Raw genomic sequence first — 17,238 nt, 5'->3', positions numbered from 1 at the left:
TTATGTGAGAGAGAGAGAAAGAGAGAGAGAGAGAGACAGAGAGAGAGCGGCCAACACGTGGTGCGTCTGTGCAACAAGCTGCGATGAGTGGAGCTGATGTGAGGAGGAGGAGGAGGAGGAGGAGGAGGAAAAAAGCCTGGAAGGAATAAAGATCAAGCAGGAGATGTGAGGATGAGAGAGAGAGGGAGAGAGAGAGAGAGAGAGGGAGGCGGAGACAGGAGGTGAAGTGACTGCTGGGAGGCGTCTCGCTGAACGCTGTGATCGAGACCGAGAGGACGGCAGGAAACACAGGGCAAGTGACAGAGAGTGACACGCCCGCCATCTCAAAGAAGAACCCGGCAAATTTATCATTTTGAATCCATGTTTCCTTCTCCTCACTGATCCATCGCGTGGGTCTGAGTTCATCACTTCACTTCTTTAACGACACGGCGCTTGATTAGTTTCCCTGCTCGTCACTTCAAAGCCTCTCCACTTGCATATCTTTAAAAAAATGACGTAAAGTGGTGCAACCGGTGTGATTGTGTTCACTGGGGGATTTTCAGACGCTCGCTTTACGGATGCTTGGATTGTGATGTCAAACTTTGCTCTCCTTCCTCCTCTTCCTCCTCTTCTCCTTCCTCCTCTTCTTCTTCTTCTCCATTCCACCGTTCTTCTGCGCGAGGTAGGTCTTCACTTCTCACTCCAGCTCGCAGCAGAAAGTGCACGACAGAAACATTAATTAGATGAAGACATTTGATGGAGATCTCTGAGATCAACCACCTTTTCTACAAGTTAAAGACTCTATTGATGAAACCTCTTGTTTTCATGGTGTCAGATCTGAATGTGATGTGCTGGAAACAGAAACACATTTCCTCTGCTCTCCCACATTGCACCGTCACGCCAGAAAGTCTATTTTTAACTCCTGAAACCAAATCAAAGTACAATCGTGCACTTTTCTCTCTCTGCCACTGAAATCGTGTGTGTGTGCATGTTGTATAGTTTCTCTGCCTCTTGTTTGCGTTGAGCTCACACGCACAACATGTAGTTTATCCTCCGTCCTGTGCAGCGTCAGCATCAGTCGTGATCTCCGCTCGCGTCGTGTGAGCGTCTCAGGGTTTCTGGGGCGTTTGCAGGAGCTTCCAGTCTGCAGCGTTAAAACTTCTCCCGTGGAAGAGAGCATCACTGCTTCGTTACATTTCTCCTCAAACCTGCGGGCCAGGACCTTCAGTGGGCTCTGGGATGACTGAGTTTAGAATGAATAATCATTTTTCTAATAATAATAGAAGAGTGTAATCATCCCTTTTTTTTTAATCTCAGTGGTGCTGATGCATTTTTCATGTGAACAGGCTTCAGGGCATCTCTCAGCAGAGAAGCAGAAGTAAAGAGAATAAGCTGTGGAGGAGAGACTGAATAATGACTCGACTGTCCTGATTCAGTGCGTCCACAGCAGGGGGTCACGCTGCCGGCCATTAAACATTAAACGGGCTGGAAACAACAGACGAGTCGGTTTTAGTCGTATTTCTGAGCTTGTTACTGAAGGTTTGAGCTCCAGTTGTTCCGATGGAGGGTTCGTGGAAATGAGTAAATGTTGGATGAGAATCAGAAATGAACAGAAAAGACAGAGCGGAGGAGGCTTGTCTTCTGTCGACTGCAGTGAGAGTCAGAGTCTGAACTCATCAGGTGCTTTCACTGTTTATTCAGAGTGTGATTAAATAAAATACATGTCACCAAGGCTCTGGTGCTCTGGATCATCTCAGCAGCTCCGTCCACTCTACTGCGGAGATTTAGCAAAACGAACCTGAGCCTCTCGTCCAGGCAAACGTGTCCTTTTACAAAAACCTTCCGAAAGTGCAGATTGCAAAAAAACTCTGGTTCCTGTGGATCTGTGAGTTGAAATGATGATGTCACAGCTATTCTCCCATGTGCACTGTTTGTGTGATGATCCTGCACCAGACACGACAACAACAATGGCGGCTGTACATCTGTTTCCCTGCGTTAGCACGGCTCGGTCACTAATTACATTAATTACATTACCGACGTTCACAGGCGTCTGCGTAAAATAACTTCGACCACGTCTTCTCTGTTTGGCTGATGGTTGACTTCATCGCCACCTACTGGCTTGTTTTAGCATTTGTACTAGATTTTTGTTTCCATCTGACTGTAGATATTTTTAAAATGAGGACAGATGATTTTTATTAAAGATCCGAAGGGGAAAACCTTCCTTAAAAATAATATCTGCAGTTGTAGTTAATTCTTCAACCTCTTGGTCGAAATACAAATAATGTAAAAATGTAAAAATGAGCGACTAAAAACTATTAATTTTGATATTAGTTTAACAAAAATGAGACAATTTTATTCTAGTAAATGAAACGTTTAGCAGATTTGATTTAATTTTAGTTTTACCTGACTGATACTGAGTTTCGTAACCGAGGGACATCCGAAGTGGGACATTTTACATCACGAAAATCTATTGGTCAGTGCCCCCCCCGGTGGACGAACTTAATAGCGGCGACTCTGTTTATACATGTATTTGTTTATAATGTTATTTACTGGCAAACATATTCACTTATTCTGTTATATCTGCAGTTTTATATCAACCGACGAATCAGATTTATCGCTCTTACTTTTAGTGATGCATTCTTCAATGTGCTTTTCAATGAAATATGTAAACTGAACCACAAAATTTATATATAAAAATGGACAAAATGAGGTCAAAAGTAAAGCCAAAGTGTCTTGATGCCTCCTGGTGGTTGGCTGCAGTATAGCAGTTTGTCTGCAGCTGCGAGAGAGAAATAAACATTTTCTTAAGCTTCTTAAATCCTCTGGGTTTTTACATTTAGTCGTTTGACTGACAGACGATGAAAATTATCTCCAGCTCGCACGCTGACCTCGCTAATGACGGAGGCTGCCGCGGTGAAAGGCCGCGGTGATTTGGATGCTGTCAATCAAGTGACGTTTGAACCACAGGGCAGCCGGTGGTGGGGGAGGTGTCGGGGGTGAACCCCACACAGGTTCTCATGCAGTGGACACATTGACATTTATTTATGCAGATGTGGGCACAAGGATTCAAAAATATTCAACATTAATAGCTCATGCCTGCCTGTGTTATGATTCTTTAGAATTCAAATTATACCCCTTAGAAATAGTTACACTTTTAAACGATTGATGCAGGTTTTTCCATTAGAATAAAGTTTAAACTGGCTGTAAAACATCAACTCTTATGTCGGCGTGTTAAGTTTGGTTTTCTACCGTCGAGCACTGTGTTTGATCTGCAGCGTCTCCTGGAGGCCAAACACTCTCATCCAATCTTGCTTTGATCTGACGGAGTTTTGCAGGTTTTTCATGTAAATACATTTATTCCTCGACTCGCTCAACCCCTGACTTTTCCTCAACGACTCTGCCTGAACCGTTGTAGCTCCCAGTCAGATTTATTTCTGGAGATTCTCGTCTTATGTCCTCACAGGTATAGAAATAGAAGGATGTGTGTGTGTGTTCAGCAGGGGTTCGTCTCGGCTCGTCCAGACACGACAGGTGACGAATGTGTTCGACGCCCTGAAGCCGACACAGAAAGGAAATAGAGACAACGAGGGTCAGTGTCTGCAGCGCTGCCTTAACATGAAATGGGATGAGGGACGGAGGGACGCAGGGGCGGGGGGGGGGGGGGGGGGGGGGGGGGCTCAGTTTCCTGCAGGGACTCAGACACAGACAAGGACAAGAACGAGGCAGAATGAGACCACCTTCATATCTGAGGTGTGGCTTGATGTAGAGATCACAAAGTGCCGTCTGTATCCTGGCAACAGTTGGAACAACTTCACATGTTACATGAAACACATGATGAGAAACATCTGATTCTCAAAGCAACACGGTGTGAAACCCACAGAGGCTCAATGAGACCCGTGTTTCTTTATTTATAGACATATGAATGTAGTTATACAGGATACGTGAATACAAACTAAAGGAAATAATAGAATGTCTCATTAGAGCTTGAAACTCAGGTCAAACAATCACACGCCTCTGTGTGAGTGTGGAGACCAATTTTGAAATGATATTCGCGTTTGTGTCGGACTCGAAGTATAAACGTAAAAAGAAAGTAATTTCCACTGACGGTATCAGTGCAAAGCAAAAAACTGAGACTCACACATTAATATAGTTTCAAGATCATTTACCTGAAACCACTCTCACTTCAAATCAAATACAAACATCAAACTCAAACAAGGTTAAACGCAAGAAAAGATTTCTGAGCATGAAAAACTGAGCATGATTTGCACTGATAGATTCACAACATGGATTCATCTCTCCTGTGTTATTGTCCATTTCGTTTAAAGTCTTGATGTTGGGAAGGTGATATAAAACAAGAAAAAACTGATAATTCCCCTTAAAATACAATAAAACGAAAGTAAGGAGTCTGTTTTGAAAATGTAAGAAGTAGAAAGTTCCAATATTTGTGTAAAAAGTCGCTAGAAAAATCACTTTTCATGTAAAGTACAGATACTGAAGTACAGTAACAAAGCATTTTAATTTTGTTTCTTCCCTCCTCTGAATTATAATCTGATAGACGCTGGCTGCAGTGTTTATACCCAAGTAGCTGAGCTGTATCTCAAAAACCTTTCATTCAAAAACTCCATCTCAACAGGATGAATCGTACAAATTAGAATAATGGCACATTTCCGTGGTCTCACACCTGTTTGCTCACATAAACGTGACAAAAGCACTTTTGTAAAAACTGTTAAAATACATTATTTCCACTGGGCTCTGAGCTGCGGATGCAAAATTTTGCTTTTGGCAAAAATCTGAAATAGGACAAAGAGCAAAAGAATCAAAAAAACCCTGTGAATCAGGTTTTGAAACGTTGATCTCGTGTCTGCTGAGGCTTCGGGCAGCGTCGTCCACACGAGCATTAATTTATCACAACCAGCTGAGAGGGACAAGCTTTCTCTCGAGAGCGGGGGTGGGGGGGGGTGGGTCACATCCTGAATTGGCAGGGGCAACAAGTGGCATCATTGTTTGGCATCTCTGAGAGAGAAAGCTAAATCAATTAGCCTCAGGAGTCCGGGCATTGTCATTCGCATCAGGTCAGCGATGGAGCGCGGCCAGGACCGGCTCGTGGAACAGCGAGGAAAGGAGTGAGGGGGAGGAGCCGGAGCTGGGCCGGATTATTTGATTTGCTCAGGAAAGTGATTTTACCTTCCGCTCCCTAACAACCCTCCCTCGCTCCCTCCCTCCCTCCCTCCCTCGCTCCCTCGCTCCCTCGCTCCCTCCCTCGCTCCCTCCCTCCCTCCCTCGCTCCCTCCCTCGCTCCCTCCCTCGCTCCCTCGCAGCGTGTGAGCTGCTGATCCAGGGGCAGCTCGTCCTCGCTGCTTTTACAGCTTTGCTTGAGAGCCCATCCGAGCCTTCAAGTGCAAACACTTTACCTTGTACAGTGATCTGTTTATGCTGCAAACTGAATCTCCTGCTCCTGCCACCAGCCCGGAGGTGGCCTGTGTGTGTGTCTGTGTGTGTCTGTGTGTGTCTTTGTGTGATTAATGGAATGGAGGGCTGCTCATGTCTTCCTCCACATGATATATTGAATGTGTGTGTGCGTGAGTGTGTTTGAAAAAATGACTGATGCGCTTGGACGGAGGTGGAGTGGCGATGATAAATCAATTAGAGTGAGCAGGAGAATCAGGCTAATGAAGGTGACGGCGAGGCCACAGTCCCACTCAGTCATGACTCAGTCCTGCTGGTGGGCGTGAACCAGTGCTCACACGTGTTCGTACTGGATCCCACTCACCAACGCTGGGGCGTCAAGTCCGGACAAATACAAGATACGTTTAACTGAACATCACAAAATCGTATTTAAAGTCCTTAGATCTGGTCTTAAATGTCATTTCTCGGTTTTTGGATTGACAGCACAGCGGAGGATTAGGTCCAACCTATCATGGACTTGATCGCCCCCTGGTGGTTGGTTGCAGTATAGGCCATAATCCCTGCCTCCTCCATGTTAGCACATGGGTTCAGAATTAGTGGAAACACTTTGGATGATTTTAGCACACAGGTCAGCAAAATGTGTAACGTAGATTTGGTTGTTTTACACATTTTAAAAAGGGTTCTTACACATATTATATATTTACGGTCTAAATAAGAGTCTAAATTAGCTGTTGCGTTGGTTTTTCAATAGTAGAAGTTCACTTTATTTCATTGTGTTTTAACTTTCATTTATTTTCTTTTCATTTATTTTCTTCATTGGTATGAAATTGGACGCATCATGGATTGTGATTTAATTACTGCAGATAAATGTCAACCCAAGATCAATCAATCCCTCTGTTTCTAAATCACTCAGAAAAAGAAGAGAAGCAATTCTACATCGAATCTACAACGATTCCACTTACTAAACATATTGCGTCGCCAGTATTTTCTTCTCATAATCATATTTATAAAATTACTTCTGTGATTGCAATCAATTTTTGCGTTTCTTTATTCAAACAGCTGTTGTCACGCTTCTCTTTCTCCTCCCGTCTTTCTTCTGGCAACCAGCTGCCCACCATTCTTCCAGCTGTCATTCTTCTATCCAGGATTCATGTCCCCTCCTAATAGTGGTATTTATTTTCTGTCAGCCTCTCTTTGTCCCAGACAGAATAACATGCTCATTACGCACATTCACAAGATGTTTGTGAGCATGTGCCACTTGCATAGAGACACACACACACAGACAGACACACACACACACACACACACACACACACACACACACAGACACACACACACACACACACACACACGGATGAATCTCTGTCAGATTGTTACCAATCAGCTGTAGTTATGTACTTTCCTGGCTCCGCTGTGTATTTTTCTTGTCCCTGAGGATAAGTGGCAGGTCTTCTATAAAATTTTTACTGAGCCATTTCCAGCACAGAGAGGAAGATTTCATCTCTTAGGTATCGACAGTAAAAGAAGATTTTTTTTTTTATACCTCTGTCTCATCTTGTTGAGGGAATCATCACGGGTAGTTTTCTTTTTTTTTGTTTTTTCTATTTCTAAATGATAATTGAGAAACAGCATGTTTCCTGATTTTGGTTTTCTGATTTCAAATCAAATCTGTTGTCTGCTAAATACACAGACCCACTTTAACACCCACTGTCAATTAAGAGTTTCCAGTTAACCTCCTCCCAATCTTTGGACTGTGGGAGGAAGCTGGAGAAAACCCAAGCAAACACAGGGAGAGCGTGCAAACAACACAGAGAACGACCCAGGCCGAACAGGGATTCGAACCCGGAACCTTCTTGCTGTGAGACAGTGCTTAGTGTAATTGCTGTTGGTCACGACAGCAGCGATGGTGACACTTCCCATAAGGTTCCCACTAAACGCTGCAGGTCATGTTGCTCTGGTGTGTTTTCTTCCATCAGTGGTTTGGTTTGTCAGCAGCTGGACCACCTGCCCGAGCTGCAGAAGACAAACTGTGTCTTCTCTTAGTTCACATGTTGTTTGTGTTACTGCAGCTCATAGGTGGTTTAGAGACAGGAAGCATTTATCCCTGCTCAGAGACGTCTGGCAAAACAAAATGAGAGACTTATTTGTTCATAACTGAAAATCACCTACATTTGTTTTTGTGACAGGCGACTTCTTGCCGCTCGAGGACTAATGATGATGGCTCTGTATAATTAAATATATATATATAAGGTGGGAGTACATGACATTCATATTTTAGAAAGCATGTTTGGGCAACAGGTAGTTTTGTCGCCTAAGCTCAACAAGCTCTTTATCATTTTGGCCTCGCACCTGTTTATTTTTCAGTTTCTTTGTTATTTGCTTCTGGCAAATGGACGATTTTGTCCTTAAGGTATTTGTGGCAAAAAGAAAAATAGGAAACTGCAGTTACATATATTTTTAGATATTTCGTTCTCAACTCTTAATGTTCAAACTTTTTGCTGGATTTGGTTTGATCCCTTAGCAAAACAAATAATGGTCTCAACTTGTAGATTAGTGGTTCACAAACAAGCATAATGTGTTATGTATTGTGTAGAAGCTTCATTTACACAAACATTAATAATCAGGATACAAGCAGGTGTATTTTCAAATCCCAGCTCATATACTGACTAATGGGCCCAATGAGTTATGGAATATTACAGAAAACACGACAGTGAATGTAACAGATGAGACAGACTGGTGAGAACTGTGAGCCCATGATGGGAATCAACACACCTCCAGCCGAAGCTATGACGAGACCGCCTGTGAGGATGGTAAAAGCTTTACGGATGTTTTGACAGCACACTAGTGTGTCGGTGTTTCTCATGGTGCTGCTGAGAGAGGGAGGGCTGCTACATTCAGGAAATGAATGGGGAACACTGGAGTTATGGGCACTGAGGGGTTCCGTGAGCCCTGTGAGCCAACCACAGACTGTAAATTAACATGGAGGACATGTCCCCACTTCCTTCTACTATCCAGAAATAAACCTAAAATATCTCGGATATCAATACTGGAGCGATCAGGGGGATGGAGCGAAATCCAGTTGATACATTGGCTCAACCAATCACAAGTCAGTCTCAGCTGTCAATCATAATGTTTCAACCCATTTTATATCATCAAATAACTAATTAAAACCAAATTTACCTGGAAAATGAGAACTAATAACTACCTCAGATGATGAAAACCATCTTTGACTATTTAGTATGGTCCATATCACATCTGCTAACATGGAGGAGGCAGGTTTTAGGTCATATACTGCAGCCAGCCACCAGGGGGCAATGGAGATGCTGTGGCTTGACTATTGAGGAGCAGTCCATCTTATTTGCATTATTTTCTACGGAGACGACACAAACTCCACCTGTGACTCAACTTAATAATAAACACCAACAGCACGTTTCTTATTGTTTTTTCTTGTTATAGACAAAAACACAGCGGAAACAAAATGGGCAGAAAAACCCAGTCTCGTCCTTTACTCAGCTAAAAGAGCTTGAGTTATAGTTGTCCCCAAACCTGGGCGTTCCTCACTAATGGCTACCTGGGCCGCAGCCAGGCAATTTCCTATTAGCTTAATGAGTCACAGAGTAGAGATGTGCAAGATTTGTTGCCCCCCCCCCCCCCCCCCCCCCCCCCCCCCCCCCATCACCTCGGTCCTTCCTCCACCTGGACTTGTCCGATTTCCATTTAATTGACAGGAAAATGTGTCGTTCCTCCTCCTTGGAGAGATGCTCCACCAACCGACAGCAGGGAGATGAAGGTTACGGGTCTTGGAAGCAGAATCTACCACTCGTTCCAAGCTCCTCATTTAATTTTCATATCACCCCAAATTTACTGCCACAAGCTTCCAATCATAAAAAGAATGAATGCATTTGAAAGTCACAGCGAGGTAACAATACGTCCACTCCTCATCCTCGTCCAAGACGGCGCTGTTTGAAGACACAGTTGGATTTGGCCTGAAACATAAGGTGCTGATAGACAATGGTCCAGTTGTCCAGGTCCCTGTCAGGACTTGCAGGAGACGTAGCAGCAGACCAACGATAATTCCTCCTCCTCTTCTGGATCTTTCAGGGAAGCATAACAACGTTGTTTTATTGTAAAGCAGCTCATGAAAACAAGGAGTAATTGGCCCTAAGCACTATAATTTCGGATGTGGCCATTCCATCAAGTTAGAGATAGAGTTGTCAAAACAAGCTCACGTCCCATTCCGTCCACTTTCTTCCCTGAGGTGACATGAAAGTACGCTGCAGAATCACTCAGCCGGGACGAAGAGGTAAATCTCCAGAGTAAAGTAGTTCTTGTCATTTTCTGGCACCGGAGCAGACGCTCACCTCGTTTTGGCTGGAGAGCGAGTTTCTGCTTTGGGTCGCGTCCAACGTGAAATGACAGAGAAAGAAAGAGAGTGAGTGTTGCCAACAAGACGACATAAATAACATGAAGGAGGGGAAGGAGCCTGAAATGCTGCAGGATGAATAAACTCAATAGTTTCTTTTGTAACGTCGTGCAAATTGTAGGTTTTGTTAATAAGGGCTTTGAGAATGAATGGGCTGCACAGAGAAACACAACGAGCGTCATATTTATGGACGACTTGGAGTCTCGCCTCCCGACCTCCCTCACTAATCAGCTGGACGTGGATGATGGAGCCTCCTGACCCGCCATCAGCCAGCTGCTCTGCACCAGGCTCACGATGAGAAAGACACAAAAACAAACCCGTGAAGCAGCCGTGGTGCTGCTGCATGTGTGGGCGTGGTTTGGGAGGATTTGATTGACAGTCATAGCGCACAGTGTGAATACTTTATTTACATTTGAGACAAACTGTAGCTTTAATTTAAACTGATTAGTGGTTATTTTGTGGATTTTCTAGAAAGTATCATCTTAAATGTCAAATCTTGTACACGTGACAAAAGTATAAGATCAGGGAATTAGTATTTTGTCCATATAGTTGATTCCTCTTTTTATGCTTTTGAATATCTCCAGGTTTTTCTCACATTTGCTGATTGTTGAACTGACATTTCAACAAAGAGAGAGTTTCATGCCAAGTCTCCAATTTTATCAAATTTTGATCTGGTCTTTAAAAAAAACCGAACTAGACCTTTTCCCCTCACTTTTTAATCAGAATCTTTTATTATCGACCGTCTGAATGTTGCAGTGAAATATCAAAATCCTTTTCAGTTGCGCTCGAACAATATTTCAAGAAAACAGATTTCCCCGGCCTTTCATTTATTCATGTATTCCCGAACTACAAGTGTCAACCTTGTGTGTCTGCAGCCAGTTTACATCAGTTTAAAAGTTTCCTAACTTCTGTTCGCTGAGTCAGAACGTGTGTGTGGCGCTGCTCTGCCCTCAGGGTGAGATTGATTTAACTTTGACTGCAGCACATTTTTACTCCACTTCCTTATTCTAAAGCTCAATATCCTTTGGCCGGCGAGCTCTCAACACTTTCTTATCTACATCACTGTTCCCAAAGTCTTCATTATCTCAAGTGCTTAATTAATCTGGGCTAAGTTCTCATGTCATCAGTGATTATAAATCAGTGCAGTGTAATTATCTTCGCACTCTGCTCAGAAATCTTGCTTAACAACTTTACCCTTTGCATTAAGAATCGTTTCTGTGCTGGAACACAACAAGGGATCTGTTCCTTCGAGGTGAACGCTGTTCTCTGATGGTAAACATGACTAAATCGATTTTAAAGAATTCTGTCCTCCAGACCCATGAGACCCATGTATCCAGCGTTCCAGCGTATTGGAAATCAAAATTACAAATAGCAAGTAGTAAAAGAACAGAGGGGTCAGAGCTACAGCTCCCCGGTGACCACGGAATGATCCTGTAAAAGAGGAGAGCCTCGGAAAATGAATTTTACAACAATATGAGCCATGTGGAGAGAAGATATCACTTTTACAAGCAATAAGAACCAAATAGAGGAAAAGGGACATGATTTAGAGAGAAGAGGCGATGGGAAGTGTTTCATATCCTCAAATTATGTGTGTGAGAGCTTGTAGTTTTTTTCCACATTGAACCTTTAACATTTCTTGGATATATTTAAGATGTTATTAGTAGAGCGAGAACATTTAGTCTTACGAGCGAACTGCAATCATCTCATTATGTCGGCAGCACATCTGATAATGATTCGTTGATTACTCAAGTAGTCAACTGGGAGAAATATCCCTTTTTTATAATTGATAATAATTATATCATTTTCCACCTAATACACCAAACATCTTCTAGTTCCAGCTTCACATTTGTGAGTATTTGCTTCTTGTTGTTTTCAGAAATTACACTTCTTTGCCCGTAGTGATCGTGGTGCTGAGCCATCAATCACAGCCCAGTCTCAGCTGTCAATCAGGATATTTCACCTTGTTTTTATTGCATCATATAACTGGTTAAAACCAAAGCGTTCTACTGGTTTCAAATTGGTTCCACGTGTTTCTATCTGTGTCTTCAGCTGGTTTTAAATGGGTCTGTTGGGTTTTCACTGGGTCCAGGTGGATTTTACTGTTTCCAGCGAGCTCACTTGGACATTCATCAGTGTGAACTACCTGAAATGACAGAAAACCATCTTTGAGATACAATAATTAACGTCCATAGTCCATAGTCCTAACCATAGCCATTTATAACCCTAGCCAGTGTTTAATACCTATACTGCAGCCAACCACTAGTTCGTGATCAAGATGATTTAGCTTCACTGTCTTGCCGTCCATCTTCATTCTCAGTCTGGTCAAAACTGTTTTGTCATTTGTAGGATTTTAAAAGTGCGACTCTCCTTTCAACAAGTCTGTTTCCTGTGAGCTCAGCAAAAAGCTGAAGGAAAACGTCTGTGTCGGTTTTTAAATCCGGTCGCAGCTCCAGCAGAGTTCTTGTGTGAGAGGCGGTTTTATTGAGACTTAAATTCCCCATATTCCTCCGTGATAGTCTCTAATCAAGCTTTAATGTTCCCTTAAGTCGAGTTTTAACGACACGTCTTGTTTAACTCGGTGCTCTACATCAACAGTCATTTTCATACTCATTACACATAAAACAATTTTTGCCGAGGTCACTTATTTTACTGTGCTCCTGTTAAAGATCTCCGTTGCACCAATTTATATTGTTTCTTGTTTCATGAGGATCGTTAACAACTGTTAAAATTATATAACGGAAAAACATTCGACAGCTAATAAACACACGCCGGTCTTGATATGCTGTTGATATACAGTTTACTGTTTACTTTGACATTTGCATTTGCCTCAGGTGCAGTGAACGTAGAACTAATATGTCAATCATTGAATGTGATGAAGTCGGTAGTGTGAGGGTAACAGGTCGTTGTACAAGTCAACAAGCCGTGTGCTGCTCATTCCTCCATGTGAAACATTTCCTCACCACAGATTGAGACGGAGTTGACATGTGAATATACGTGTTACTGCACAGTTTGACGGTTTATGGTTATATACTGGTTAATACTGGTGTCAAACTCATCCTCTGACCTGAACAGATGTTTATGTCGTGTTGGTATTTTGTGTATTCGATGATGTCCAGTTACAGTGATTGAGAGAGATAAAGAATCGTCCAATGCACAGGATGGGTCGTCTGTTTCCCAGAAGATATTTAATCAACAGAAATAGTCATGTCAATTATATCTCACATCTGATACTTATATAAAATGAGTAAATATATCCCACCAAGCAATGACTAAAAAAAACTAATATTATAAGATTGAGTTCAACAGAGTATTCACCTTCAAAATATACAACATATTCATATGATGAAATAATATTCCTAACCTACACCAATCATCATATATTCATATCGTACGAATGGTTTCTGGTTTCTACATGAGCAGAGGAAATGTGTTTGGAAACACAGCACTTACTCTTTCGTGTTTTACAGTGTTTTGAATTAGATTTTTAAACTTACTTATAACTTATATAAGTTTAGATATAAGATCTGAGCACAACATGTTTCTTTAATAATGGTGAAGAGGTCAATCTTTATGACAGAAGGAACATTACTCCTCAAATGTCTTCTTCTTTTCTCTGGTTTTCTATTGACTGGGATGTTACAGTGGTTTTGGTGTTTACTACTATTTTATCTCTGTCTTCCCATTTTAGCCACGGACCAGTAATATTAAAACTTTGGACTAAATGAAGTTCCAACAGGCTTTTTTAACAAATGAACAATGATACCAGGAGCGTTTTGATTGTAACTCACACCGACAATGTGGGTAGCTAGATAAGGACAGGCTGCTCTTCTGAGAATATGTTCTCCCGGAATCGCTTCAACGGACAACATGGAGCAGGTGTTTCCCCTAAAGGAGGCACCAAGACCAAAGTCCAGCCCCCCAAAAAGAGGGCTCCGAATCCTCGAGTAGCACTCGTCATCCGGGGTAAAATACATCGTCTCCTGCAAGGATCTGCGGACCACCATGTCCCAGAGTCCCAACACTATTATGCAGGTATTGAGGATGAGGAGGCGGCATCGACAACAGAGGAAGGCAGGCAGGAGCATAGAAGGACATATCCAAAGGTTAGCCAGAGGACTGGAGATTACCCCCCCAAAGTGCCAAATGGTAAAGAACATGGAGTGGCGTCAGGGCCCCCGTGTGTCGGAGAGGTGGAGCTGAACAGAGAAGGATGTATAAGAATACCCTGCACGTTGCAGCATAAAGTCTGCAGATCCCCGGCAAATAGGAAGCGTATCTCATTTGAGAGTGGAGTTCGGACAATTCCTGAGCAGATGCGACCGCCCTACAGCCCAAGTAGCCCGGACATGAATGGTTCTAAATATGCAGGAGCGGCTGGAAGGGATTTTGCTTCACCCCGTAGTCGGCCAAAGAGACCATACTCTACTGGAGACTGTGTGGACTACAACTTCAACAGAGCTCTCCCAGGTACACTGCTAGAAGAGGACGAAGACAAAGAGGAGGAGTCAAGTGCCATCATTGAGCACATTCTAAAAGAGCTGAGGGGGATCAACAAAATCCAGGAGGAAATCTCTGACCTCAGGGATTACCTGACCTCAGTTCGAGGGTCAGTTGAGGAAGTGTCATCCTGTGTTGATGCTGTATTGTTAGAGATTGAGGGCATTCGTTCTAATAAGGCTGGTTCAGGGGCACATGCTAGTACATGGTCAGGGGCAGGGGGCAAAGATGGATCATCTCCTCGCAGAAGGCCTGCTAGTGCGTATGGCAGTTTAGGGAGCGCAAAGCCAAAGTCTGATTTAAATCTTTTCCACCAAGTCTGCAGTGAGCGCCATAGCGTCCATGGAGATTTGCTGTTACCAAGGGCTGACGAGTCTACTGTTTCGCCAATCGCTGAATCAGTGGATCATCAGGACCTGGAGGAACCTGATGATAATTCTGACCACAGTTCAGATATTCCAGTAGGGGCTATAGCAAGGAAGCTCAGCTTTGGCTACCTTGGGCAGGATGGCCAAGACTATCCAAGCACCAGCTCCCTGTCTTCTGGTCACAGTTCAAAGTCTGAGTCAGACCTAGATAGACCATTATCTAGTCATGGGGGAAAACAGCAAAGACCTGAAGACAGGGAGGAACACTGGACTAACACTGGACCACCACACAGTGCCACTGCCGAATCTGTGTGGCATCAGGAAACTTACCTCAGGGACAGACGTCGGGAGTTGCATGAAGATGATTGCAAAGGTGCTGGTAGCTGGGATCACTACGGTGTAGGAGGATATGGTACATTGGGGAAGTGCTCCACAGGAAGCCCAGAACATCTCTCTGGTAAACATTACAACTCACCTGCCAGTGCTTCTAGCAGGGAGGAGTGGCAGTCACGGAGGAGAAGGTCTCAGACCAAGCCTGGGACTCATGTTCCTGCCGATACCAACCTTGGTAACCCCACTGTAGGATATGAGTGTGCTGCGGATTTTTCCTACCCTCAAAGTTCTGGTTACCATTCAGTTGATGGGCATGATGGAGAAGCAGAGTTTGACTATCAGCAATCAAATGACCTGAGCTACACATTAGACTCTCAAGCTGATACCTATCAGGAAAGGTATTTACCCTATGAAGAGTCTTCAGAAGTGACATGGAGTGAGGCATACCTGTGTAGCACTGTAGGTGGTGTAGATGGGCCATTCGTTCAAGAGCCTGAAGTGGGTAACTTGGAAAACTGGCTTCCTCCTCCTGGCAGTGCAGACGTCCCAGCTGCTGGTTTCAATGTCAAGCGTATTGGTCGAGCTGTACTGGATTTCAGCTCTGCCTTACGGGGGGCATTGCGCAAGCTCGAAGTACCTGTAGCTCAAAATCCTGGAGAGGAAACAGACTTTGATATAACGATGCCCTCTGACCTACCCACAGCTGAGTTGCCTTCAAAACCGTCATTCTACGACACACAATTCGAACAATCTGACCAACAAACATCTGGTAAAACCCCGAAAACACACATGGTTGATAGTTATGTTGTTAGGGAATTGATCAAAAACGGTTCTCTAAACAGATCAGATCATTTCTCTGAGCATATTATTGAAGAAGCCACTAAACGCCTTATCTTGGAGTCTATGGACACCTCCAAACATCCTCCTTATTCAGACAAGGTTCCCTCATGCCCGGAAGAGCTGGCAGTCTGCACGGACCCGATCTCCAGTAGCACTGCTGTATTACCTCCACCTGAAAGCCTTACAGAACAACCTGCCGGAGGCCATGTAGGAGGCCATGTAGGAGGCCATGTAGGAGGCCATGTAGGAAGCCATGTAGGAGGCCATGTAGGAGGCCATGTAGGAAGCCATGTAGGAGGCCCTGCAGAAGGTCTGGAAGACACACCTCCAGATCTGAGTGGAAAAGCCGAGATTTCCCAATGCACCACCACAGAATCTCTCTCGGTCTCCCTCTTGGCTGATGAACCTGTAGCACCAGAGCAGCAGGGAGGAACCGAGGTGCCACTTCCAAACCAGTTAGCCACCGATATCGCCGCCGCAGAGGGCAAAGCAGAGGGAGATGCAGGAGAGCCACATGTGGACTTAAGCCAAATGGACGAACGCAGGCTGAAGTGCCTGAGGGGCTTCCAGCAGATTCTGCGGGAGAAGAGAGAGACCAGACGCAACCTCACCAGTATGACCATGTCCAGCTTCTCTCAGGAACACTTTGAACCAGGTAGTCATAACTGGATTTTATGTTGAAATCATCTTTTTTTTTTTTATCATGAAAAGCATTTTTCTTTTTGAATTTAACTAAATAAGTCATTCTCTATTTTTATTTATTTATTGTTTTTCCTCAATCTTCATCATTCGGCCCTGAGGCTAAAAGAAGTAGAATTTTTTCAAGTTATTTTTTGTGATTCCAAATGAAAAGTGTTGCCTCGTTCCACCTTCGAGCCCCAGCCTCTCGCTGCTGCTGAAACTCTTTGATCCGTTACAGTTGCAGTGGGATGTGTACTCTGATGAAAGGATAACCACTGGTATTCTCTTTGAGGACTATCTACCAGCGGTTATGAATAATCCCCCTGTACCGAAAGGTCTCTCGAGTGTTTACTTTACCAAATGGTCTCTGCTGATACTGTAATTTTATGCCCCCCGGGGAGCAATGTATCAGCTGCCACTCACGAGCCCCCTCCTCGATTCGGAGGCTCCTGCAGTAACCACTTGCTGAATTAGAAAACATTAATTATCTCCCTGGAAAGCGAGCCTGACATTAAAGAGGAAGGACAAGGGAGATATTAAGAGTCATTTTCATGATAAATTATACATGTTAATGAAACATTTATGACCTCAGACCCCATCTAGCGGGAAACGCTGCTTTTAGCGTTACCGAAGCATTTATAACAAAATGAATAATCCAGGGTGAGTCTTGTTATTTCCGATAAGTCAAACTAGTCCGTGACTGTTTTTCCT

At 43.6% G+C, this 17,238-nt stretch overlaps 1 protein-coding gene across 1 annotated transcript in view; it reads left to right on the top strand.

Annotated features, from left to right (window-relative positions):
• The first annotated feature begins 196 nt into the window (after window positions 1–196).
• LOC117768472 (protein unc-13 homolog B-like) overlaps window positions 197–17,238 on the top strand; it is a 57,122-nt gene continuing 40,080 nt past the window's right edge. Inside the window, exons 1-3 of the mRNA XM_034596838.1 lie at window positions 197–661; window positions 13,497–16,072; window positions 16,145–16,501. Coding sequence (XP_034452729.1) covers window positions 13,645–16,072; window positions 16,145–16,501 — 2,785 coding nt within the window. The 5' untranslated portion in view covers window positions 197–661; window positions 13,497–13,644. The remainder of the gene's footprint in view (window positions 662–13,496; window positions 16,073–16,144; window positions 16,502–17,238) is intronic.

Source organism: Hippoglossus hippoglossus, chromosome 9 (genome assembly GCF_009819705.1).
Source record: "Hippoglossus hippoglossus isolate fHipHip1 chromosome 9, fHipHip1.pri, whole genome shotgun sequence".
Lineage (NCBI taxonomy): Eukaryota > Metazoa > Chordata > Actinopteri > Pleuronectiformes > Pleuronectidae > Hippoglossus > Hippoglossus hippoglossus.
The sequence above is the reverse complement of the archived record's forward strand: the minus strand, read 5'-3'. Positions and strand labels throughout refer to the sequence as shown.